We start from the raw sequence: 26416 nt of genomic DNA on the forward strand, positions 1-26416 counted from the left end.
GCAAGGACAACAAAACCGGTGTAATACAGTGGACTTGCTAGACCTTGTTAACAATCTTGCAGGTGCATTTTGAATCACTTGTAAGCGTTCAAGGGAGGATTTATTTTTGGAAGGTCAAAAGGAAGTCCAGCCATGGATAAAACAAAAGCATGAATCAGCATCTCCAACTCAGCACGTGAGACAACTGATTACAATTTGGCAATATTTCTTTAATTCAAGAAACATGAACGAGACAGGGAACTGACATGTTGATCAAAAAGCAATGCCTGATCTGCCTCTAGGTTTAGCAGGTTGTGAAGACATCTTAAAATAGGCAGTTTGATCCTAATTTCCCACAGTCCTCGTCTCAGTCTCCTTTGAAAGATACTTGTACCGGACAAATTACAGAGCTCCTCCTGAATGTTAAGAACACTGTCGACACTGTAGACCCTCATGTGCAGCCACCGCCACACTGTGCAGTCTGTTCCCGATAAGATGCCAGTAGTGTTTCCGGGCTGTTCTTCAGCCCCTAGTAGTGAAAACTCAATGTAGCCTCAAGGTGGATAGGAGTTGTATAAACATTTAGCCTTTTTTCCTATGCATTTGTCTATGGAACCGAAATTCCCATGAGAGACAGGGCAATGTTTTCAAAAAGTTAGCAGTTAACAAGAGATCCTGTATTGTGCAAGGATCCGTTTGAGTGAAGCTATTAATGATACAAAAAACATGAGCAAGAACTAACCACAAGAACTGTTAAAAAGAGTAGCAAGAAACCAATTACCAAACAGAAACAATAAAACCAGATAAAGTGCTTTTAAGGAGCTTTTAATTAAAAGCCTTGTACAAGAAACACACACTGAGAGCAACAACAGTAACAGATAACATGACAATGAATACATAATCTGTACAATAAGGGTTTGCAAAACATGCTTCAGAAGTTCAGATACATTACAATGTCATTATCCTCCATCTCCTCGTTATTACGATCAATACAATGTACATAATTCATATTAACATTAAAGCAGACCTAACTGCAGTCTTGACAAATTAAAATCACTGCCTTCTAATCAAACCCAAATATGGACTTTTAAAAAAATGGCGACCAAAGAACAGCATCACATTAACATCATTATGCAAATTCAAAAAAAGTATTAAAATACAGTATAAAGGAAAAAAATGCCATAAAAAGCAAATTTCCATTATTTTTAGCATATGTTACCGTACATTTAATTCAGCGTCCTTCCTTTTATCCAATCAGTGCTAAATAAGTCTAGCACTTAAAATTACATCACATATCAAAGTTAAACAATTCAAAAGGGAAAAAAAATGCTTTAAAAAGTCAAAGAATAAAATCAAGAGCCCTATTTGGTTGAAAGATAAGCCACTATGCTGAGTTGTGCTACCCCATATGAGAACAAAAAACATTGCTATCATTCGTTGGACACATTGCCTAGCAACCTTATACCTTACACATCTACCAACTGCAACTTCTAACCACCACTTAAAGATATCGAAGATACAGTAGATGGAAAAATCTATTTTAAACCACGACATATCCAATGGGAGAAGAAATGTATCCTTTAGTTTATGGAAAATACAGAGCCCAGTCTTGTTTCAAGATTTCAGTTAATTACTGTCCTTTATAAAAGCATCATAATTTCAATTAAGTCATTACAGTCGTATTTCAATCTCTTCTTCATGTGTAACTTTGGAATAAATCTTTCCATATGTAACCTATGAGAGTATTGAAACGGTATTGACAACAATTAGAAGCACCATTCAGTACATGACAGGAGAGGAGGCGACTCCTTCCTCATCTGAGTGAAAATCACAAAACTGCGTCTGCAACTTAAGAAGAGATGAGACATCTGAAGCTCTTCAAAAGAGTGACTGATAGAGATAGTGAAATCTTTTTACTTAACAATTGCAGTTGCAGCATTTAAGCGTGGTAGAACTGAAGAAGAGGTAAAAGTGGCCTGAAGTGCAGCCGGGGTTGAAGGGAGCAGCTATAAGGCAATACGAGATTTTAAAATAGTACAACACACAGGTATACCAGAAAAAGAACCAAAGTTTGGAAAGGTCTAGAGACCGATGCTGCGTCAGTGCTTGTATCTAATTGTTGCTGCGTTGTGAAACCAATCAGTGCTTGTATCCCCCCTGACTACCTTAAACGCATCAGTACTGATCAATCTGACCTCCATTTAACAAACGTTTTTTAAGTGTTTTTCTTATCCTCGAGAAAAGACTTTGAAAAAAAAGTGACATTTTGAATTTTAACAAACCCATATTATGATGTTATTCGCTTTGAACTTTCAAACATAAGGCCCTGTAATGCAAGCAAATCACAAGAAAATGCTACTATTTTTTCAGGCTCATACCACTGAAGCAAACCAGAGTGAAGCCTCTGTGTAACTATAATCTACTGTTGAACTGAGACTCACGAGAAAAAAATGAACAGACTCTACTCTTGAACTGGACTATGAAATGATTTACATTGCTGATGTAGTCAGCACAGAAAAGGATCTTCCTGCTGGAAGTTGTTTAACACCAACCACTGGCTACACAGGAATTACAGAGAAATTGGCAATCCATTTGCAGTGGCATATACCGTAGTCAGACAATGATCGATGATCATTTCAGATGGGTTCCAAGACTGCCTTGGTTCTAATTCCTTATAGAGTCCACTTCATGTGGCCAAGATCAACTTGAAACTATAAGTCGGGTAAGTACATTGTTAAAGGTCAGGGACTAATGCATGAATAGTGTCTCGCCCACAGACACTTCAGCAGATAAAAACATGAGTCAAATTGAGATTGGTTCAGGGTTGTTCTTGCTGTTCTGCATGACTTAATGCAAGCACTTGTGACTGGTAAATTATGCTGACAGCAAGTCAAAGGATTACTGAATTTTGCCTAGATTTTCTAAACACCATCCCATTTAGTTTTAGTTGGCAGAATAGTTCAGCAGCATTGCCACAGACATTAGCTGACCTCAAAAAAGGCATATCGGCATGGTGTAACTAAATGACAGTTGACAACAGCTTGACTGGTTTTGTTTGAATATTTAGTTTTCAAAAAGTTCAGTATCCAGTCATACCTTCTCTTTTGATACTGATGGATCGCATCTGGAAATGGAAGGAAATATATCTAACCACCCATGATATAAGGTTCAGAGAAAAGCTGAAGTGGTGGCCACAGAAATGACACCTTTGGAAAGTTACAGAAAGTTTCTTTCCATCCATTTTCTTTTACTTCAATTTGCAGAACCTCCTGGGAAATCTCCAAACTGAATTGACTATTTCTAGTGGTGCAACCGATCACAGTTGATCCTTGATCCAGTCAGATAACCCCCCACAGTTAAGACCAAATGGATCGATGGAATAGAAGGCAGCTTTTAAATACTGAGAGTAGGTGTCATGGACAATTAAATCGATGTAAAAATGTTTTGCACCAACTTTCACATTGAAATGGGTTGTAAAATGCTGATACTCCTCTTAGTTGGACATGCATCAAAGGAGATGCCTATTCAATGTTCAAACCATCTATCTAGCCACCACAAAGACAAAACAAATTTATGTTGTCACGTGTGTCCACTTATTCATGTGTGATTCCATTCTTTTCATGACTATCCAAAGTCCAATACTGTAAGTGAGGGTTGGAAAATATTGATTGGTATATTTAAAGCTTTGCCTTCCAGGTCAGCTCCCTCTTCAGTACAATGCCTTCATTACTGCTCAGGCTGCACCTGAGTCTCTGTTTATGTCACTATTCATTCTAAAGTCGTTCCTGAACACGACCCCAAGATACTTGAACTCCTTAGCTTGATGGAGTAACTCTCTCCCAACGGTTTGCCAGCAGGAAACCATGGCCCCAGGCTTAGGTTTTCTGATTCACAAACTCAGCTACAAACAGACCTATTGCCTGCTTAAGGTCAATGTTTGACAAAGTCGACCAAACTGCTTCATCTGCAAGTTAACATTCCAAGTGTAAAAAATAAATTTCTATTTATTTTCTCAGATACCAAAAGTCCAATTGCATTTCTGTTTATGTTATACCTGAAAGCAACTTGCACAGTAACCCAGCCATGCCTAGAAACAGTTGGTGTTAAACCTTTGTCCTCGAACGCTTGTGCTGCATTAACACTGCAGGCAAAAGTGACCTGAATCTGATTTTTTAGCTTATATGTAGAGAGATTTTACGACAGTGTGAACAGCACAAGTAACATGGAATCTGATATTTTCCAAATCAGATTTGGGCCACTTTCATATGTAGATTCCCACAGGAGTCTGATACAGGTCACATTAAAAAAGCAATGTGAAGAGAACAAACACAAAAATCAAATCTGAGCAAAAAATATCTGAATTGAGCATGAAGGCTTGCAGTGTGAAGGCTGCCTTAGAAGTCTTGGACTGGATTGGTTTATACTCCTGTTGATAGCAGGAGACCGACCTAGGCTAAAGAACTGTATCTATTAAAACTTGTGAATAAAAAAGCTTATTTAGCATTTTTTTCAAAACACAGAAACACCCAAAGAATCAAAATAGGTTGTGAAGTTGTTTGAACTACAAACCCCCCAGTCACTATTGATATTTACCAGCTAAAACTGTCCAGATAAAACCTTCAAACACCTACTGAGTAACTCAAGAGTTCAACAAATTGCTGTTTTTTGTCTGCATTTGGGGGGTTTGTGTTAGCCTGAACTGTGTTCAGCTAATGGACCTTCTATACCTCAAAGAGATAAGAAGTTATCTGAAATGAAGGAAGAATTTCACAACTAACTGCAGGCCAGTTTAGAGTCTTAGAGGACATTACAAAGTCAAAGATGGTGGTGTGTTAGTGAGAAAACAAGGCAAGCAGGGAAAGGGTTTTTTAACTATTTTTTGTGTATTATTTTGCAGCTTTTAAGGTTGTGCGTGCATATAAATACTAATTTGCACTGTATGTATATGCATGTGCGTTCAAGAGAGCAAGAGGACAAGGCCTTGAAAAATTGATAGTTTTTTTTCGATGCAGTCAAGTGCATTGCATTTACTCGCTGTATTGATGCAATATATGAGAGTCCAATTGAGTTAAGTGCAAAACACATTATCTCATTTATCATTAACAAGCTGGACCTCCTTTGAGGAAAAAAACACTAAAAGCTGTCAATACAGCCTTCACAGCAGGGTCTGAATCAGAAAAGTATTTGTTTCTTTCACATACGTCAAGTCAGCTTGATAAAAGCTCTAAAACTCAAAATAGGGAATATTTTTCACTTTTTGGAAAACTGTTTATTGCACCAAATAAGCTAAACTCGGCATATCTAAAGCAAGTAAGAAACAAATACTATATTACTCCAACTCTGAGTCAAAAGAGTCAGTGCTGTGCAAGTGGACAAAATATGTAAATTTAAGTGACATATAGGGCATATAGGCTTCCCTCTTCAAATGTTTACAATCCTTTTTTCCAAAAGAAAAATCTCTTTTGTACTATTTAATTGCTGGGTGGTTTTAAGCTGAAATACATTTCATTTGACAAATTTGACACCTTTTAGGAAAAGGTACAAGGGGACTAGGGTGGCAACACTGGTAAAAATTTTCATCATCTATGGCAATAAATTTCATAATATCTGATCTCCTATGGCTTAGGGGGAGAAGGGTTGTCAGAGGTGTTACTTGGGGGAGGGGAGGAGGCTTCCTCAGGGCTAGTTGAGGGTGAAGCAGGGCAGGAGGCAGGAGAAGGGAATTCTTTTATGGTGACGGTTACGAGGTTGGTGGTGACATCAGTGACCACCACATCCTTGCAGCTCGGGGCCATTTCAGGATGCCAATCTGGGTCTCCTTCTGCGGGCACCCTTTTGGGTTCGGTTGGGGTAGAGCTCTTGTCACCAGGAGTATCAGAAGAAGAGGAGGCCGGCAGCTGGTGTTTAGCCCTCTGTTGGGAAGGCTTCCTTCTGCCTCCCTCTGAATGATCCGGGGCACCCTCCTCCTCTTCATCCTCCAAGGAAGAAGAGGGGGACGAGGGTAGGAAAGGAGAACCTGATGCTGTGGGGTCTTCATCTGAGGATTGGGGAGGAGCTGGTGGCTTGGTGCCCTTCTGGGTCTCTGTTTGAGGTGTACTGGACTTTGGACCTCCAGTTGAAGGTGGGGCTCCTGCAGATCCCTGGGATTTTGCAGCTGCTGCATTGGTGGTTGACTTTCCTTCAGAGCAACTGGAGTTGGAAGGAGAAGGAGGCGACTGGTACTTGGAGGAAGAGGAGTGGGAGTCCCTCGCCCCTGTGCTTGAGCATGACCCTGGATGGGAGGGAAAGGGCTGAAGACCGCCACACTGTAGCCCAAAGGGCTTCCCATACATGGGGAACCCGAGCATCTTCATAGGAGGCTGGAATGGTCTATAGGGTGCCTCACCCTTCTTCCCAATGATGCGATTGCGTGAAGGTATATTTTGGCGTCCTACTGTATTGTTCCTGCCGCTTGTAGCTGTACCACCCCTACCTGGCTTGTCAATGACCTTCAAGTTGAGGATGATTCGGCCCCTCTTGACCTCCCGGGGTTTGACTCTACGGTTGAGGATGCGCACGGTTTCTGAGAAGGGGGAGATGTGGGGGCGGGAGGGGAAGCCACCAGGGTTGGAGAAGGAGGATGCCATTGGATCTGAGCGGGGAAGAGGGCGCCTGGACATCCGATGGCACCGATGAATGTCTTTCTTCAGCTTGTGTGTGGCTGCAAGGGAACTGAGTTTAGGAGAGGGTGCTACAGTTGAGGAAGAGGAGGATGAAGATCCCAAGCGATGAGGAGCGGCGGACGTAGAAGGAGAGGGAGTTGCTCTGCTGGAAGTGGACACAGAAGAACATGATGTGGTCTGGCGGGAATTAGAGATTCGGCTGCTGTTCCCTCCTTTCCGACCACGAGCCTGCTGGAGATGGTAAAGAAGCGGGAAACCATTTTTTCCTATGTTGTAAAAACTTTAATTCTTCAACCCGAATTATTCTGACATTTTGGAAAAGTGTGTTAAACAATATCAGTCTTTGAAGCAAGATCTTTGCGGTTTGCAGGCCAGAGATGTTGTGTTATGAAAATACAGTTAACATATTACACTTGTTTCAAAATAATTGTTGTACCTATATTTTATATTGAAGTCACATTTATTGTGGTGGACTAATATTGGATGCAGTAGAAAACAGCTACTAAGATTTACTATACATGAATTACTATATGTGGTCATGCTTGCAAATAGTCTCTAATAACCTCTGCAGTATAAGCTGACGTTAATATTGGGACTCATTGGATCCAAGACTTTGAAACATCATGCGAGATAGATAAACTTCTTCTAACTTTGAAAGGGAAGTAGCACATTACAGATGTGATGCAAGATACTTAAGCCGTTTTCACATATGCACTCCGGATAATATTTAGATATTTACAAGAGGACTTCTCCGGAGACTCTCCCGACCTAGCCGGTCACATATGCTCCTCACACCGGGGGACTTTCCCTGTCAGAGGGGAGGGGCCGCGGAGGGATTTCCCGACGTAAGACATGATGTAAATAAACAACGCGGAAGTAGCAGCCGAAGCAACAGAGTCCGCTACACGACGTTATAATGAGAATATTTGCCTTTATATCAATGCTATGTCTCGTCCAATGGAATGACAACATCCACAAAAGAGTGGAGAACAACAAACTGACCAACAGAAAACATAATGCAGCCATTTAATTACGTGCACGGAGATTGTAGTGGTCGCGGGCAGAGACTTTATGCTGTCACTGTATATAAATGTAATTCTCTTCCCATTGGCTGAAATTGAAGTCTCCGGAGTATATGCTGCCGCGTTCAGACATCAGCTCACTCGGATATTCTGCGGATAAAATACTAGAGGCCTGGCCAGAGAAACTCAGGGTAAAGTCCGCGCGGAAAATGCGGCTGTTTGCGTTCACACATAGCCTAAAGAACCTCCGGGTAGACTAATCTCCGGAGTTTTTCAGGGGATTTCCATATGCGTGAAAAGGGTTATAATTAGTGAGTTCCCATCAGGGATTAGCAGTGATCCATGTTAACACTACAAAAACTATATGGCACCTATTGAAGAATATCAGGATGGAAATGCTTACAGCTGAGGCAGTAAGTTGAATGTTACTTTTTTCTTATTACTAACGGGAGATTTGTGTTCATATAGTATTTTAAAATATATGCTAATAACATACTACTGGAGGGCTTGTGTTTTTTTAGTTTACATGAGAGATTTTTGAATCACTACTGATGTGCTGCAATGTCAATAAAAAACTGTAAAGGTTAAAAGGCTCATCTTTGTGCTAGATATAAAAACAAGGATCAAATTATTTACCTTCATAGCAAGGGTTTTGGGTTTTGGCCCCCGTTTCTTCGGCCCATGCAATTCTCTGTCTCGTTCCCTACAAAAAACAAAAGACAGTTCAACAAATATAAATGGCAAAAGTAAAAACAGTCTTAAAAAAGAACAATGCAATGAGATCAAATACAACAGTTCAGAAAAGGAGATGCTGATGACAGCCGTGGTTGGAAGAACAACTAGAGCAGTCAGTTAAAGAGAAAGTTTGAAGCCACATAAGAACACAGCCAGATTTGCACACATCCGTTTTTGTTTCCATTTGATGTCTTTAAAGGTTTGTTTGTTTTATGGTGTCCAATTTAATTTATTGTAAACATTCTCTGTCAGCAGGACAAGGCCTTCAAGTGGTCTGGCAGCACATAAAGGACTTCAGGACTAATGGCCATTTTTACAATGAGGAAGAGGAGAGGATGAGGAATGTAATGGCACTTAAAGGTTCAATGCAGGAGAAAGCACTTTTAGTAAGCACGTGTCTGCTGACATCAAACAAGCTTGATGTATAGTTAGAGGGAGTGGGCGATATGACTTTCATATCACAGTATTTCCACGCACTACCACCCCCCGTCTCTCCCTCAGCCTGTGATGCTATACTCGTGATGCAACTCTCGTCTGTGCATACGATCAGAGATAGATGCTTTTATAAGTCACTCTGTGTTCAGTTCTCAGGAGGTTGTAGTTTATAAATGAAACTGTGTGGTTTTAAGTTCTGTTTCTCTCCTGCAGGGTTGTGTTAAATTGTTGCTGATGAAAACACCACATTTCTTGATAAGGGTCTTTCATAATAAAAACATTTCCACTACATAATAGATATGGAATTTTATTGTGACGGTTTAGTCAGAAATAATTTGGTACATTCCCTTTCGGTCAAGATTCTGTCATTTGTAAATTTGTTGGGGACTGGTAAAAGTGTTCTGCCACTTGTAAATTTGTCTCAGCACTTGTAAAAGTGTTTCACATCGTGTAATTTTGTTTTGTCTTTGGTTAAAGTATTTTGGGTTTTAATTTTGTGTTCTAAAATGTAAAAATGTTTTTCAAAATGTAAATTTGTCTCAAGATTAGTCAAACTTTTCCCCCCCACCCCACGCCGGATATCCAGCACAGTGCTGAGGTACTTTAAGCCGTGTGTTGCTGTTATTGGCTGAAACTGGGAGAAGGCAGAATAAAAGTTTTGCTGTGCCACAATTCACTTTCATTGTAAACACTGACACTGGCTCTAACATAATGAGTAAACAGCCTCCTTAGAACAGTGAGAGTTAAACACCGCTCCAGCTCTGAGTGTCAGTACTGTGAATGGTATGTTGTGCAACCAGTGCTGCCTTGTGTCTGCACTATATCCACACATGTAACCAGCAATGATGGCAAAAATACCGGTGCAAGAATTGGTACAGGTTAACCGCCCACCCCTAATAGTTAGATGTAATATTAAGCTGTGAATAAAAAGAACAAAATAAACCAATTTTATACACTGATGTAAGTATATGATTATGACATCCCCACAGCAAAAATCACACAACAATTTAAAACTTTTTTAAATCTTTACATAGTGCATGAAAGCTCATTGTGATCTCACTTTACTTACTTTTGCTCAAAGCCCAGTATCAGCCTATCATCTAGAATATTCTCCTCTGGCTCCCAAGTGCTGTGCCTAATTGAGGATGGAGAAACATGAAGAAAACACACACAAACATACACCAAAGTGGATTTATTCCACAAGCTTAAATTTAATGATGGCACATTCATGGCAGCATGACAACGCAGTCTAAATAATTGCTTTATAGAGTTTTGTCATTTCCAACTCAAAGTAAAGAAAAGCACTTACTTCATTGCCCACCCTTTCCACTTCACCAAGTATTCAAGTCTTGCCTGCAGGAAAAAGACACATGATGTATTATAAAAACAGCACACATGTTGCAAAAGGTAACTGCGACTGCAGAAGTGCCTATTCTACTAATAAATCTTTAGTTCTGCATGTTCGTGAGTCAATGGGTGACTTGCTGTGTCTTCTATATAAAACAAGAAAATCCTACATTTTTCTAATGCTACATAACATAATGATATAAGATAATTTGACTTAAGAAAGTGGTAGCCCTGTTTCGTCCATATCTGCAGTCTGGTTAGTGTCATGCCTTAATTTGATTATGTTTTGAAGAACATACTGTACTGATAGTTTGACATTGCATCTCTTTTAATCAGAGTAGCGTATCTGTTCCAATCTGGATGTGTGTTGAGCTGGCTCTTTAAATGTAACACTCCCAGTGATACCACATATTGTGCATTCAAGTTTTCTCCAAAGAAGGAACATGATCATTTTGGCATCATTTTCAAAAAGCTGGGTCTTTCAACAACATATGTGCGAGGAGCCGACCTCAATCATTTACCTGCTTTGAGAAAGTGCAAAGAGTACATCTCCAAGGGGAGAAAAGGGGGGCAATTAAGAAAGTTCTAACATCCCAATCAAGGGTGAATAACAGCCAATTAAGATGCTAACCCATGATTTATCTATTGTGGTTGGAATATTTGTGTTGATTATCACTGATGATATTTGAGACTCAATAAGGTGCAGTGGTCTACAACAACATTTAATGAAGCTTCAGACTCCTCCACAGGCAGTAAAATGCAGACTGTGGTCGTATAGCTTTAGCCACAATTCGCTGACAGAGAAAACGGCCCCCTCCATTTCATAGCACGGCCCTCTTCCCATCGGCTGGGCTGCCTTTTCTGAAGCTAGCCCCTTCTTTGTGTCGCTGGTTTTTATTGCCCCTGCTAATGCCTGAACCATACGAGCCATGACTGGTAGCCTCGATGGTTAGCCTCTAGCTAACTCTGGCGTTTAAAGTTAACGCACTCGACGGAACAACAAGGCCTCTTTAAGATCGCATAGGCACCAAGAAGGCGCCCCCCAACCCCGAGTTTATAGGCTCGGAACAGTGCCGTGCCGAGCTGTGATGACCTGGGCCAACATCTGCGGGAAGTCAAAAAAAAAAAAAAAAAAAAAAAAAAAACACGCGGGACGGCTCACCTTTCGGACGCGGCGTTTCAGTATGGCTTCCGCGGCGAAAACGCGATCTCCCACCGCCGACAGCTCCATCTTTAAGTGCCTGTTTGAAGCTACCTGCCTGTGTTTCCTCCCTCCAAACGTCAGGCTCTGCTCTGTGATCGGGCCGACCACAACCAAACTATGAGAAAAGAAGGCAGACACACACACACGCACATACACATAAACACACACACACACCGCTACAGCAGCAGCAGCAGGGCAGCGGCGTAGTACGAGTTGGCTGTCACGTGGCCGGGGTCAGCCCCCTTCTGTTGTCTTGGCAACGATGAAGACACTCACGAGGGATGCAAAGAGCCGCGAGCTTCTTCGAGTTCTCTTCTTCTCTGCTTTGATAACAGGCGGCGCCATGACAGCTCCGAAATTTCGGATTTAGTTTTGTATGGGTGGGATATGTATGTATATATGTGTTGTGTTGTGTGTTTGTATGTATGCTGGCTGCTGGAACACCTAAATTTCCCTGCTGGGAAGAATAAAGTATATCTTATCTTTATCTTATTTGCAGTACAGATGAAGGTGTGAAGAATAAAGCAAGCCCTTAAATTAACAAGGGATAAATGCAATCTTGTAAATAAAATACAAATGTGCTGCACTTGCACTTTTTCAGGAATAAATGTAAAACCCGATTATTTGCATTCAAATACCCATCAGAGGCACAATTTACACATCTTTTTCCACTACATTTAATAAAAAAATATAGACCATAGACTGTAAATATTAGACCCAGGCATATCTGCTAAAACTCTAAATGCTTACAGTCAGACTAGCATTGTATGATGCTCTTAATCATAATCAGCATTGGACATACAACCAAACATTATAAAGAGGTTAATATTACCTCAATATTAGCTAGGTTTGTATACCAGAAATACAATAGCCTAGACTAAAGCTTTTAGTGGCCAGTCACAAAGCAAAAGTGTGGGCTATTTAGGATCACTAGTGAAAAAGGAAAGCCTAATAGTAAAATTTCCCAAGATGACGTGGTACTTTTTGTAAGTGCCAAATATGCTCGAAGAAAAGATAAGATAAATAATTAGATTTATCTTCGTTATAATTTATTCATTTAAATCATCAATATTTTCCTAAAGCTCCTCTATTTGCCTTTTTTTTGCTATAATGTTATCTAGTCTAGGCAATATGAATTCGGTAGCCTGAAAGCCACTTAAGACTGAATTAAATTATAACTATTTATGTCACAGGTATTTTCCATACAATGTTAATATTGGTATTTTCCTTGGTAGTTGGATAAAAACAATCCCCCATCATCATAGCCCATTTGTAATGTCCCACCCATTTTACCGAGCGGCTATTATTTTCCCGAGTTCTGATTGGAAGAGCTTACGTCACTCAAGCTTTGTAGCAAGCTTGGTTGAAGTGTGGCGGTTGTTGATGTGTAGCTGTCAGAAGTCAGATAACGCAGAAGGAGAAGTAGCAGGTAAGAGTGCACGGACGGTATCGAGCTTAATACGAGTTAAGGGGATTAGCTTGACATGTGAAGTATCTAACAGTCGCATAGGTAGAAATAATCGTTTTTGAAAGGAAACATAAATGGGTTTTTGTTGATAAGTGTGCTTGTGGCTTTTAGCTGCTTTGGTATCATGTCATTGATTCAGTGTAAACGAACTCGTGAGCAGTATGAATGGAGCTACTTGTTCATTATTTATAGGAGGACCACACGTACTTATTAAAAAAAAAGAAGGTCTTGGAGTTAAAAAAGCAAGCACAGAGTTTACGTAAATCTAACCCGAGATAGCCTTAGAGGTAACGATGATAGTATTAGCTGTAACGTGACCTCACCATATTTGAGACTGTCAACACCCATTATGTGTAATATCAGGAATGTTACACCTGTTGCTATTGTGTGGGGTTTACATCCTGTCTTTGGGGTGTAATAAATCATTCATTGATGTTGAAAGCAATTATTTAGGCTGCAAAACAGAGCAGCTAGGAAGATGTTCAGAGCTTACAATTTCTTCATGTGCTGCCTTAAACTTGTGTCCTATATCAGGTTGGGGGGATAATAGATAGTACTGCAACAGATTTTCTGTTTCTCTCCTCAAGCTCTCTGTTCATTGTTTCAGGAGGTCAAGATGCAGTTCCTGGGCCGGCTGTTGGACACAGTGTCCTCTGTGTCAACCCTCTTCACCAACCCCTACAGGGTCCGGGATGTGCCGCTGGCGGACTACGGTGGTGGAGGAAAAGTCCTGCTGAAAGAAGAGGGACGAATTCTCCTGTACAAAAACACCCAGTGCCAGTCATGGGACTGTCTGCTTATGTGCCCTGAGACACCTGCAATGACTTTGAGGTCAGTATCTATGACATTAAAGACAGGAAGGATAGTCATGGGATCTGTGTCATTTGTCACTGACCTAGGCTTACAAATGCACACGTCAGCTGAAATGACATGTATGCTTATTAGATGTAGATTTTGGTATCATTCGATTCCATGATCCCCTGAATATTTGGTCATTACTTTAAGACTTTTACTTTTCTTAAATTAAGTTTTTGATCACTATTGATCCTAACAATTTACTAACAAGGAGGCTTAACAAAATCGAAGCCCTCTATCCTGAATGAACCAGGGTTGCGTCATTCAGTCAGATCCGCAAATCAAGCAACTGAGTTAAGCTAAGGATCACATCTCACAGAAGAACAGGACATGCTATATGTAGGTTAATGTTGTACGAATACCTTTAAAATATATGTATAAAATCACTAACAAAAGAAGGAAAAAACAAATAAGTCAAATACGGGGCGCCGTTGGCCTAGTGGTTAGTTTGCTCACCCCGTGTACATAGGCTACTGTACTCAAAGCGGATGGCCCGGCTTCAAATCAGACCTATGGCTCCTTTGCAGCTTCTCATTTCCCTCTCTCTCGCTCTCCCCCTGATTTCCTACCCCATCCACTGTCCTGTCTGTCTCATGAAGGCATAAAAAGCCCTAAAATAACTTGTTTTTTTTGAAGAAGTCAAATTGAGTCCAGATATGTTAAATCTGGATCCAGAGATTCGTCCTATTTAAGGTTGACATTGTACCCTTAACTACAGTTGATCTTTTGAATAATCTTTCTTAGTGGAGAAAAACGTTATTCTGATTCATCTTAACTGTTTTCTATACAAGTGTGTTTTAGATTTCACTTCATCGTTCATGTGAAATATTATAATGATATGATATTAATAATAGGACTATATGCATCAGGCTGTTTCAGGTGCTATCAGAGGAGGACGCCATGAACTGGTTTCCACAATTTGCTCTCAAGCTACGTCCTTTCTACGAGACACTCCCTCTGAAGGCAGAGAACACGCAGCCAATCGTGGACTGCATCCGCAACCATCCAGACTGGAGCTCCGCCCACATTGCTGTTGATACAGGCCTGAGAGAGTGCCTCAAACATAACCACGTCCAGAGGTAAAACAGGCAGTCATATTTTAGAAGAATATATTAGTGCTCACCGATCGAGATGAATGAGGAGTGGATTGTAGTTTGTAAGCCACGTCTGCAGAGACATTCATTATAAAGCATTCAGAATGAGCTAAATACATACAGAAAAAAGATCAGTTCGTAATAACCAGGCTTTAAAACCCTTTTATCTAATTTGCAGGCTTTATCCTGCTAGCTGCAGATTAATTGACATCCCTCTATTTGTCATGTAGTGTTTGGTTTTCACTTATCTCATAGTAGCATGATTATCAGTTTGCATCTACTGTGGAGCTACTTGAGACAGTCAACACAGTCACACATGTAGTTCTGCAAAAAGAATTCAAAAGTACTGTGGGGAGAAAAGGAAACAGAGACATCATTACAGAACCTATAAAGTGAAAATGAAAGTGGAAAAAAAAAACATGTAAGCAGCCAAGTCTAAGATCTTAGAATTTGGAGTTATTTTTATCAGCTTACAATAAGAAGATTGTAGTCTTTTCCTAGCTGAACCCCATTAAGCCTTATAATACTGTCTAATAAAATTCACTTAATAAACTGGAGGAGATTATTTATTTACCTTAATCAACTCTGAAGTCTTTACAACTACACTTGTATGCTGTGGTGCTGTGAATGGAAAACAATTTATGCCCCGAAGGAGCCAAATAATAAATACAAAAACAGCCTTAAAACTGGCTACATCCTCTTTTTGTCTCCAGTCAGATCAATGCCAGGGATGCTTCAGGTCAGACACCGCTGCACCTGGCATGTGAACGTGGCGACTCGATGTGTGTGACGGAGCTGCTGGAGGAAAGCCAGGCTCGCACCGACATCAAAGACCGTAATGGAGACACGCCAATGCACTGTGCCGCCAAGCAGGACTCTCCTGCCATCATTCAGGTCAGCAGAAGGGAGGTCACAGTTACATTTCAACTGATCAAATATTCACCCAAGTAGGGCGTTAAAAGTTTTATTGTCAACATTAAAAAAAGTTATGAAAACATTTACATCTTTTTAAATTGGCAGTAACGCAATTTCCGTTTGTTTACTCCATCCTGTCATCCATCACTCCATCTTCGTGTCCTCATTTAGGTCCTCTGCTCCCGGCTCTGCTCAGGTGTAAACGAGCTGAACAGCCATGGGGAGACGCCGCTCCACATTGCCTGTCGTTTGGGACGTGTGGAGTCCGTCAAAGCTCTCTTAGGGGGTGGGGCCAAGTGTGATGTCATTGGTAGCGCCGGCTACCCCATCCACTGTGCAATGAAGTACAGTGAGAAGGGGTGAGTAGTGGGAAAGGCGACAGATGAATAGCAAAATGGAGTTCTCTTTTCTGCTGTTGCTGGGACAATTCTTACTTAGACATTATGAATGTGAAACTGACATTTTTCTGCAGATTCCTCAAAGATGCTTCCCCCGGTGCCTTGCTTTCATTTGACTTAGACCTCCAGATGCTATATGCTATACTCTTTTGCAATATGCCTTCAGAACTGGGGTTTGGTTGAAAAAAAGCCTCTAAGCTAAATAACTAAAGAGTGACAATACACTACTTGAATGTTTAAATAGCTCCCCTCAGATACACTTTGCTAAGCAATATAATACAAGTCAAATTATATTTCTGACTTTTCATAATAACTGTGTGAAATGGAGACCTGCTGACTTAGGTTGTTAAATTTCCACAAAGTTAGTTTAGTGCATAATAAGAAATGAAAGGCTTTTTGCTAAAGGCAGAAGTAGCCACACTGAGACTGATTGACGAGCCTATGCAGAGTTTTTAAGAGGTATCAAATGGTGACTTCGTTTAATTTATAGTAAATAATTAATTATTTCTTTTTTGTCTGCCTGTCAGCTGTGTGGAGGAGATCCTCAAAGCAGACCCAGGCCAGCTCCAGGCTGAGGACTCTATGTATGGAGGGACACCTCTCCACTGGACCAAAACAGCAGAGGTGAAAATGGTCACATCAATGTGTTTTGTGATCAAAAATCGATAATGAGACTTTTCATTTACTGTACATGTTTGAATGCTTATTATAAACATCCAGGGATGATGTCCGTGTTACAACTTTACGTTATAACTTTTAAGACGAGTTTGAGACCTTAAATCCAGCTCCAAGACAGAGCTAGTTTCCCGTCATTGGATTGCCCCGGTCGCTCTTGGCTCTCAAACTAAGACATTCATGTTGCGTGTCAGATATGTTTCAGGAGGAAATATGATGCAGATGTTCAGATACATGTATCCTCTCTGTTTACCAGATGTGTCGTTTGCTGCTTGAACACGGCTGTGCAGTGAACTACCTCAGTAAGACCGGGGAGAGCGCCCTTCACATTCTGACCAAGAAGGGACGCTTTGAGGCGGCCATGGTGCTGCTCACACACGGAGCCAACGCCAACCTGAAGGGCCAGGATGGAAACACAGCTCTGCACCTAGCTATGAAGGTGTGTGGACAGAATATAATCCCTGGTTCTAATTCCCAAGATGAAAGCTATAATCCTGTACATATCACCAAAATGCTTGTGTTTTTTTTGGTGTTTTGCAGTAGAGATACACACTGTATGCTCAAAAAATGTTACCGCTTTTTCTCCTTTCTTAAGATGGACCACATAGAGTTGATCAAAGCCTTGATTGTGTTCGGGGCTGATGTTGAAATTCACAACGACCTGGGAGAAACACCAGGACTCATCGCGGCTCGCACAAGCAAAGGTAAGAGAGAAAGATAAGAGAACTTCAAACAGCGAGGTGAAAAGTTGAGAGGTAGGGAAGGAGAGGAGTTGTACGGAATTTGAATTAAAGAGCCAAAGAGAGAAGGAAAACAATGACGTATGATGAGTTTGTTCAGCCTTATATACTTGAACTAACAGGCGGGTTTATGAAAAAAATCTTACAGTGTTTTGTCATTTAAATACATGTGTTTAATTATAGAGTAGTGAACTAATGCATGGAAATGGTTGGATTTGTAATGAGTTATTTACAAAATCACAGAAAGAATGTAAAGATGTTTGCGTATATATTCTTGCTGAACATATTTGTTGCTTGAGATGATGTGATACCAGCCACTCTATGCTCTGAAGCAGACGAGCTGATGAAGGGTGTTTGCTGCCATGTATTGATTCTGAAAATGCATGATGATGGCTAACAGCTTGCTCATCTTCTTGCTCTCTCTCTTTCTCTTTCTCTCTCTTCCTCACTCTTTGCCTCCTTCTATCTCTAAATCTTCAATTACTATTTTCTTTCTTTCTGTTTTTTTTTTCTTGTGTGCGTGCATGTCTAACATGTCTGCTTGCATGTTTGTGTGTGTGTGTGTGTGTGTTAACATGAAAGGTCCTAATAGAAAGATACTGCTGGACATGCTGTGTAGTGTAGGGGTCCAGCGCTGCCTCCCACCTTCCCCTGGCAGTCCTCCCCCAATCTCCTACACAGCCAAGCCTGCAGCCATAGGTAACACTACCATCCCTCCTCCTGCCCTCCCTAAGCTGTAGTCCTCTCCTTAATTTAATTGGGGGGGTTTTTTCACCCAGTTATCATATAAACTGGGAAGTTGTTCAATCAATCCACGTTACTGTCTTTTTACATTTCCTTACTGATCTCATTTAAAGCAATGCGTGTTTTGTGCTAATGAGGCAGTAAGAGTTGGGCTAATTTAATATGCCATTGTTAATCAGACATGGATCATGGAGCCACATTGGGATTCACTTTTTTTTTTACATTTTTGAACTTGAAGTTTTGCCTTTTTTTTCTAAGAGCTTGTGTGAATAAAATAAATGTAATTAATAAAGATAACTTTTGTTTTATAAAGTTGAACCAAACTTTCTATTAGTTCTCTGTATATAACTCCTCCTAAGCTTGTAGAAAACTGATAGTTGTCCTTCCCTCTATGTTATCGGACTTTGAGCATGAATATGATGATGTGTGGGTCCAATAACTGTCATTGGCTGGCAGGGTTTGATGACATCATGTTTATGGGGGCTGCAGTCAGTGCAATGAGCAGAGGCACCACTGAAATGGATGGCACCAAAATGGAAGGAAAGAAGTGAGATTTATTTATTTATTTATGTTCGACTAATATTAAACATTTGTTTATGTTGCACCTCTGGAGTTAATAAAACACTCTTTTTTTTTTAAATCCTCTCCTCCTCTCTGAAGGATTGACAGACTGCTGTGTCTTGATGGTGGGGGTATAAAAGGCTTAGTGTTGATCCAGATGTTGATCGCTCTGGAGAGAGAGGCTGGGCGGCCGACCAGAGAGCTCTTCGACTGGGTGGCCGGCACCAGCACTGGAGGCATCCTGGCTCTAGCTATAGTCCACGGTGTGTGCGATTTTCCTTTTTTCCCCCCCATTTGATTTCTATGTAACATCACATTAAACCAATACTGACTTTCTTCTTTTTGTAGGTAAGTCCATGGAGTACCTGCGCTGCCTCTACTTTAGGATGAAGGAGCAGGTGTTCAAGGGGTCGCGACCTTATGAGTCAGCCCCACTGGAGGACTTCCTGAAAAAAGAGTTTGGAGAGAATACCAAAATGGCAGACGTCCAATACCCCAGGTAAGTGTTTATGCTTAATGGTTATATGTAGAGAACTGGACTCTTAAGACAGGGAGGACTCACTAAAAATGATGAAGTGCTTGTAAGCAAACGTATAATTCAACACTGTGCTACCTCAAGAAAATATGAACCCATACTCAGGAAGACTTTCCCTGAATATTCAGTGTGCAGCCAATGACTTTGATGAATAATAATTCAGCAGTTGAAAATTATAAAAATGTCTGTCATCCAATGTAAATCCTGGATTAAGGGGTTTAAAAAGAATGTCAATTTTTCACCCATTTTTATGAAAACAGGAGTTGCCTACATTTCACCTCTTTAACCTCTTCTTTCTGCTCATACTTGTTTCTGCACAGAGTGATGGTGACCAGCGTTCTCGCCGACAGACACCCAGGCGAGCTTCACATCTTCAGGAACTACAACCCTCCCTCCATCCACAGAGTACCCCCATATGCCACCAGTGCCACATTCATGCCCCTCACCATCCCACAAGGTACTTGCACAGTTCTAAGTGTAGTTGTCGGGCCACTGCAGCAATGCTTAAATGTCGTTGTGGATGGGTAGTGCAGTAAACAACCACTGGATGGTACTGTCAAGTGGATTTAAAGTTCTGGATTGTTTTCAGGAAACGAACTCTGAAAAGTGAGGCAATGTGTAAATGCAAAACCTTAAGCCAGTCCTTTTGTGTTGTCTTGAGTGCAAGCCGTGTTGTTGTTGCAGGATGGGAGGATGAGGATGTGTTGATAGTAGGATACACAGAGGAGCCAGCCAGAAAGCGTAGGAAGGTGACAGATGAAGGTGTGTCTCTGCGTTAATGAATACATTTCAAAGGGAGCTGATTCACGAAAAGGAATCACATTTAGTCACTCACAGTTTTCAGGCATCACCTCACAAGTGACCACTTTTTCCATATTTAAAGGTATTACTTGACACTTTTTGAAAGACACTTGAATGCTTCCTTGCTGAAATGATAACAATCACATCTATTACAAATTAACAATTTACGACACGCTCACATGCTGGCTTCATGGGGATCTTTTATTTTCCAAAATGTCTAACTTTTGTTGGAACACAGTAACATTCAGAAATATGCAAATTCTTGGCAGCAAAGCAGCATTGTAGCCCTTGGCCTCTTTCAACATGGGTGAATGTCAAATTTATGTGAGTTCTAACAAACTTTCTCTTCAACTTGTAGTCTTCAAGCCTGCACGCAGAATCAAAGTCTGATCAACTGTTTGATACCTTTCTAAAATCCTCAGTCTATCTTTGTCCCTGTCTTCTACATCAGAACAACTTGTGTGGCGAGCTGCCCGCTCCAGCGGCGCTGCCCCAACCTACTTTCGACCAATGGGCCGCTTTCTGGATGGGGGACTGCTGGCTAACAATCCTACACTAGACGCCATGTCAGAAATCCATCAGTACAATAAAGCGTTAAAAGCAGAGGTACCGATTGCAGCATCTTATTTATCAGTTATACTGATAGAATGATAAATATCATATGTCCTCTATTAAGTTAATAATCATGGAATTTGTCTTTGAAATATTTATGTATCTGTTTTCTCTTTTTGTAACTCTTCTTACGTCTCCTCCCTCTCAGGGCAAAGAGAGGGATATCAAGAAGTTGGGTATAGTGGTCTCCCTCGGTACAGGTAGGCAGCTTTCTGGGGTCTGAACATTACACACTGCAGAATGCACTTTGAGCTTTTTGTGAGTAAGCGGTACAAGTGCATACATGTGGTGAAGCTGCTTCTTATATTATACTATTATGCTGTGAATATTTTTTATTTATTTTATTTTACTTTTATTTAACCCAGCAGGGTATTAAGAACAGATTCTTATTTACAAAGACGGCCTGGCAAAAGACAAAAGCCTTTTGGGGGAGGGGGGGTGGGGGCTGACAAAGAAAGGTATATGTCCAATCATATGTCCAATTACAGGGGCGCTGGTGGCACAGTGGTTAGTGCGCGCGTCCCATGTATGGAGGCTATTGTCCTCCAAGCGGGCGGCCCAGGTTCAAATTCAATCTGTGGCTCCTTTCCCGCATGTCACTCCCTACTCTCTCTCTCCCTGATTTCCGACTCTATCCACTGTACTGTCTCTCCATTAAAAGCACAAAACAGCCAAAAATAAATCTTTAAAAAAAGCTTAAGTTGTCCTTGTTTGTTCACAGATCATGTAACTGTGCTGCTGTGTATCTCCAGGTAAACCTCCTCAGGTGGTGGTGAACTCTGTGGATGTCTTCAGACCCTCCAACCCTCTGGAGCTGGCCAAGAGCTTCGTAGGCGCCAAAGAGCTGGGCAAGATGCTTGTGGACTGCGTGAGTTTAGCTCAGCAAATCAGTGTTTAGCTCAGCAAATCAGCAAACACTTTGTTTACTAATTAAATCAATGCTCATCATCCAATTCTAAAAATTGTATCTTTGTTTCATATATATGAATTAACTCAGAGCTGCCTCTGCTGCTTTTGTGGAGCCTTTCAGTGTTCTAAATGTGTCTGACAAAAGAATACAAAAGGTTTCTTTATTTAATCTAGTTCTGAATAATCTATCTTTCTCTGACTGAACAGTGTACAGACTCTGATGGATGTGCAGTGGACAGAGCCAGTGCCTGGTGTGAAATGATCGACACAATCTACCACAGGTCAGCTGACTATGAATGTTCTAACTGAAACCTTGTCATTTTAAAAACGGCGGTTTAAAACAAATACAACCTCTGTCCAGATGTGTATTTTAGAAGCATTTCAAAAGTTATCTCCGTTCATACTACAGAAAAGCATAGCACATGATCATTCACAAAGACACAAATGTAAGGTGGACAGGCATGGCCCAGCGTGAACAGGGAGCAGATTGTGTTGAATAACTCTGGTTGTTTAGCTGCAGAAATAACATGTGAACAAGACTCTTAAGGTAAGAAGCAAGACCACAAATGTATTTGTAAGCACAGTGTTGACCACATTGAAATAGTGTAAATTCCTAATCAGGAAGCACTCAACAAGTCTCTGTCTTGTAGTTTTCAAAGCTTTTTTTAATGGTTAGAAAAGGTCAGAGTACTGCTGTGCGTAATTGTATTATAAGTCAGTGTATGAACCTGCTGCACTTCAGCTCTCTGCTCTCTGTGCTGACCCTGATTTAACTAGTCATCATCAGCTTTACAGACTAAACATCTTCATCACTCCATCTTAACTTTGACTCACTTCTCATCATCGCTCATATTCTTAGCCGTGCTCTTTAATCAGATTATAGTATCACAATAAAACAAAAACAGGCCGCATACCTGGTAATTCTGCAGTATTATCTGTTCACTTTATCATTTATCTACATATATATATATATATATATATATATATAGCTTTATAGTGCTTTATTTCTTTCTAAGAATTTTTTTTAATTCTTCACTGTTGTTTTTTTGTTGCAGATTGAGCCCTCAGTTGTCTCAGGAGGTGATGCTCGATGAGGTGAGTGACGCAGTCCTGGTGGACATGCTGTGGGAAACCCAGATGTACCTGTACGAGAAGAGGGAAAACCTCCAAACTCTGGCAAAGCTGCTGCTGAACGAATGAAAGGACAAGAAAGAAAAGCGTCACCAGAACAGACTGCGTAGATGGGACTATGGAAGCAAGAGCGGGTGGAGAAATATGAGTGAATCGGAGAGTTCCACGTGTAGTCAAAGACAGGAATGTTTAACAAAGAGGCACGAAGATTCATGAGCTATGTGTTTGATTCAAGACTGTAACATATGTGTGGGTGTGCTCTCTCTATAGAATCTTTAAGGTTACATTTAAGCCAACATGACAGTAGCAAAAACATGAAACAAGCAAACAAAAGAACTGACATAAAATTACTGACTTTAACATAGCCTATTGAAAGGCAAGTTGTGAAGCATTATGTGACCTTATTACTGACTACATTACTTTCATTTTTCTTACAGTTTACTGTTTAAACATCAACTCTTGAAGGACACAGAGTTGAGTTTTCAAAACTCATGTTGGAGGAAGTGGTTTCAACCAAATTAGAAGAAAAGTATCCCAGGCTGACTGAAACTGCTAGATGTCACCATTCCCCTTCTCATTTCAACTTTTCTTGTTCTTCTTTCAACAAGTAGCTACAGAGACGCTTCATAAAAGAATCTATAAACTGACTTTTTCTGTTAGGCCACATGATCTAAGGGACCCTGCAGCAACATCTAGAGCAGATTGGATGATGGTGATAAATGACAGACCATGCTGCCTTATGTGTCTGGGACCATAATTTGTACTCTTTCCTGTCTCGTACTCTCTCTTGAACACATTTTCATGCCTCACTTTCTGAGTTACTCATACTGACTATAACACAATGTTTTACTTCACACCCAGTGATAACTTTCTTGCACTGTTCTAACCAATCATTGTCTCTGTCCGTCAAAGTGTTTTAGCACTCTTTAACATGCACTGTCACAACTGGGCTTGAATCTTGACTTGAAATGTCACATTACTTGAAAGACAAAGAATCAGAAGGTCCACTGCTACTTGCACAACATAAACTGGAGGTTGCAAATAATTTCATGTGTTTTTTTTTTTTTTTTTATTATTGAAGTGTATACTAGTGGTAACACAATAAAATATATTCATGTGGACTAAAGTTTGAACCATTACTTGTATTTTTGTTTGTTGCAGCAGCAGTCACTCTAGTTTAATTATTTGACTTGTTATTTAATTCAAGCGTGGCCTGACTACTTCCTCATATTTATTTATTCATCACTGTGGCCAATTTGGAATCAGGCATAAATGAGTAAAGTTTATCTAAAGGTACAGTTGATTAGCTCACAATGCTTTCACTCCTTAATGGAGAGTTTATAAGTGAACACAACACTTAAGTTAAACCACTATTAAAACATGTTGTGTTCTGGAGGAAATGAAATTGAAGATGTGATGGAAGAAGGAGTCAGACTGATCACTGGAAAAGTTTTAGGAATATAATTAACTATAAAAAGAGACATACTTGTGAGTAGGTGATGTCTTAATGCAGAAGGTATTTATTGGGTTCAATCTTCATACAGTTTGTTTTATTTTTACAGAGCATTTTTCCAAATTGATTCTATTTTGTCATCAGAACTACTAAAAGGACCTGGTTTGATTTCCTAGAACCGACAGGATGTCCAATCAACGATCTCAAGTGTGCTCCTGAGGTGTCGGTCAGATGCTGGATGTCTTCCTGCTCATCAAAGTAAGCTGATGTACTAATGATAAACTCTTCTTCTGTTTGGTTTTATGGCAGTTGACATCCATAAGCATTGCATTACTGCTGTCTACTGGATAGTGTATTCTTAAAGTGCAATAAGAATACACAGTCTACCCAAAGTGCTCCCCTCTCTTGTAAATATCCATTCTATAACTCGGAAACAAGCCCCCCCCTCAGTCCTCTCCAGTGATGTCAATAACATCCAGAAAACTTCTGTCAGCATCTTCTAGACCCATCTTAATCTGTTCTGACTTTTCTTTTATCTCCACAGCACAATGTATCACAGTGGCAACAGTAAGAGAAGCTGTAAAATAGACAAAATGTAAATGATTCCCTTTTAGAATGTAAAGGCTGAAGGGGGAGAAGTGACTCACATTTACTCAAGTTTTAAATCACTCCCAACCTTCTCTCTTGTCCTCTAGAGGGAGCTAAATTACAACACATATCAGCAGGTACAGGATTGTTATACAGGACATAACAAGGGGGTCGTATGTATCCAGTTCCTTTTTCCAATTGTCACTGTTTTGCTGATGTGATGCTGTTAAAGGGAAATGCGACTGGCCATCCCTGTCTTGAGTATAATTGAACCAAACAAAATACTTTTTGTGAAAAGTCTTCAGATAACATTTGTGACTGGCACTATATAAAAAAAACAAAAACGATTGATTGATTGATTAATCTCTCTGCTAACAGTTTAGCAAATCAACAGTTTTGTGTATATTTGTGGTATTCATATGTGCCGTGTGCTGGATAATGCATGACTTTATGAATGAATTCACAGTCAACACCTGACCATGAGAACCATACATACCATGGAGAAAAACAGGAAGGCTCCTCTAGTGTGATAGAGTCATGATGTGTGTGTGCATGCCGGTGTGAATCTGTGCAGTGACCAAGAGACTTGCAGTATGAAGAAGTGCTTTTTTTTAATGCTAAAACTATTATTTTGTATCATACCTAGTTCTATTATGATATATATAAAGCTTACAGAAAAAGTGTGTAATTTGGACATCCATCAAAAATGGTGAAAGTGTTCATTTGGGATTGTTTTGTGTTTGGCCAAACAGCTCTGTAGTGCCACCTAAAAAAGTTCTGACATGACACCTATGCAGAAGGATCCCCCCTAGATGAAACCTATTTATATAACTCACAATCTATTAGGCTTATGTATCCTGTTAAGACCTACTAATAAACCTTTCGGAACAAGACACTAAACATATTAGAAAGTATGCCATTTTGAAATTATTTATGGACCTAAACTTGATCATTTTATTGAGCTTTATTGGAGTACTTTAACATGAAAGATAGAGAAAGATGCTTTAATAATCCATTATTTACAAAGTTACAGCAGCTACAACCACAGTCAAGAAGTTACATAAAAACACTGGACGTAAGACAACACTGATTGGACGACCACAACAATGGGCAAATATATTTAAATGATTCAAAAAATGAGAACAAGGAAAATGGATCACAGCTCTTAATGCAGATTAGCAGAGGCAAAGCTGAACCTCATGTATGACCAGCTAGCCACGATAAGCCTGCTACTGTTTTGACATGACTCAAGTGTTTTTAGCACCAGTGAAACCCATTAGCAAGCTTGACAACCTCTAACAGCACTGATGTGGGACAAGACAGAAGGGGATTGACTGTTTTCATTCTGCTCTGTGTGTAACGATGAGACTGTTTTTAATACTTCTCATACAACGCTCTCCAGATGTACTGGATGTTTAACTGTAAATTAAAAGACCATTTCTGGTTATGAACTAACTATTAATGGACTGCCATGTGCTTTAAATCTGTTAGCTATTGCTGTTATTACATACACATGAATGAAATGAATTTAAGCTCAATTGGTCTTAATTTGA

General features: G+C 40.2%; 2 protein-coding genes across 4 annotated transcripts; one reads left to right on the plus strand and one right to left on the minus strand.

The window, feature by feature from the left end:
* Positions 1-788: 788 nt before the first annotated feature.
* Positions 789-11714, minus strand: cbx6a (chromobox homolog 6a). 2 transcript variants are annotated; one of them, XM_020643522.3, is made up of 5 exons: positions 11343-11714; positions 10143-10186; positions 9903-9968; positions 8300-8366; positions 789-6869 (listed from the first exon to the last, which is right to left on the minus strand). In XM_020643522.3, the coding sequence occupies exons 1-5, from the start codon at positions 11409-11411 to the stop codon at positions 5595-5597; spliced, it is 1521 nt and encodes a 506-aa protein (XP_020499178.2). In that variant the 5' UTR covers positions 11412-11714; the 3' UTR covers positions 789-5594. The 2 variants fall into 2 exon arrangements, with proteins under 2 accessions (XP_020499178.2, XP_065811715.1); XM_065955643.1 differs by having other exon boundaries at positions 789-6872; positions 11343-11709.
* A 979-nt stretch (positions 11715-12693) lies between these two features.
* On the plus strand, positions 12694-23955 carry pla2g6 (phospholipase A2, group VI (cytosolic, calcium-independent)). Of its 2 annotated transcripts, XM_020643737.3 has the most exons (18): positions 12694-12813; positions 13460-13683; positions 14577-14786; positions 15515-15695; positions 15888-16075; positions 16642-16738; positions 17046-17228; positions 17385-17493; positions 18112-18228; positions 18730-18820; positions 18934-19097; positions 19183-19333; positions 19690-19826; positions 20622-20776; positions 20931-20982; positions 21535-21650; positions 21899-21972; positions 22747-23955. In XM_020643737.3, exons 2-18 carry the CDS (start codon positions 13469-13471, stop codon positions 22889-22891), a joined length of 2385 nt encoding a protein of 794 aa, XP_020499393.2. In that variant the 5' UTR covers positions 12694-12813; positions 13460-13468; the 3' UTR covers positions 22892-23955. The 2 variants fall into 2 exon arrangements, with proteins under 2 accessions (XP_020499393.2, XP_065811693.1); XM_065955621.1 differs by lacking the exon at positions 18112-18228.
* Positions 23956-26416: the final 2461 nt, after the last annotated feature.

Source organism: Labrus bergylta, chromosome 1 (assembly GCF_963930695.1).
Source record: "Labrus bergylta chromosome 1, fLabBer1.1, whole genome shotgun sequence".
NCBI lineage: Eukaryota > Metazoa > Chordata > Actinopteri > Labriformes > Labridae > Labrus > Labrus bergylta.

What these genes read in the sequence shown, in the direction of transcription:
- cbx6a (XM_065955643.1), bottom strand. Translation starts at nt 11,411, where the DNA reads ATGGAGCTGTCGGCGGTGGGAGATCGCGTTTTCGCCGCGGAAGCCATA. An exon ending in TGAAACGCCGCGTCCGAAAG is followed by an intron (nt 10,187 to 11,342) that starts GTGAGCCGTCCC and finishes TTTTTCCTGCAG; the next exon opens with GCAAGACTTGAATACTTGGT. An exon ending in ATACTGGGCTTTGAGCAAAA is followed by an intron (nt 8,367 to 9,902) that starts GTAAGTAAAGTG and finishes TGTTTTTTGTAG; the next exon opens with GGAACGAGACAGAGAATTGC.
- pla2g6 (XM_020643737.3), top strand. Translation starts at nt 13,469, where the DNA reads ATGCAGTTCCTGGGCCGGCTGTTGGACACAGTGTCCTCTGTGTCAACC. An exon ending in ACACCTGCAATGACTTTGAG is followed by an intron (nt 13,684 to 14,576) that starts GTCAGTATCTAT and finishes TATATGCATCAG; the next exon opens with GCTGTTTCAGGTGCTATCAG. An exon ending in ATCGACACAATCTACCACAG is followed by an intron (nt 21,973 to 22,746) that starts GTCAGCTGACTA and finishes TTTTTGTTGCAG; the next exon opens with ATTGAGCCCTCAGTTGTCTC.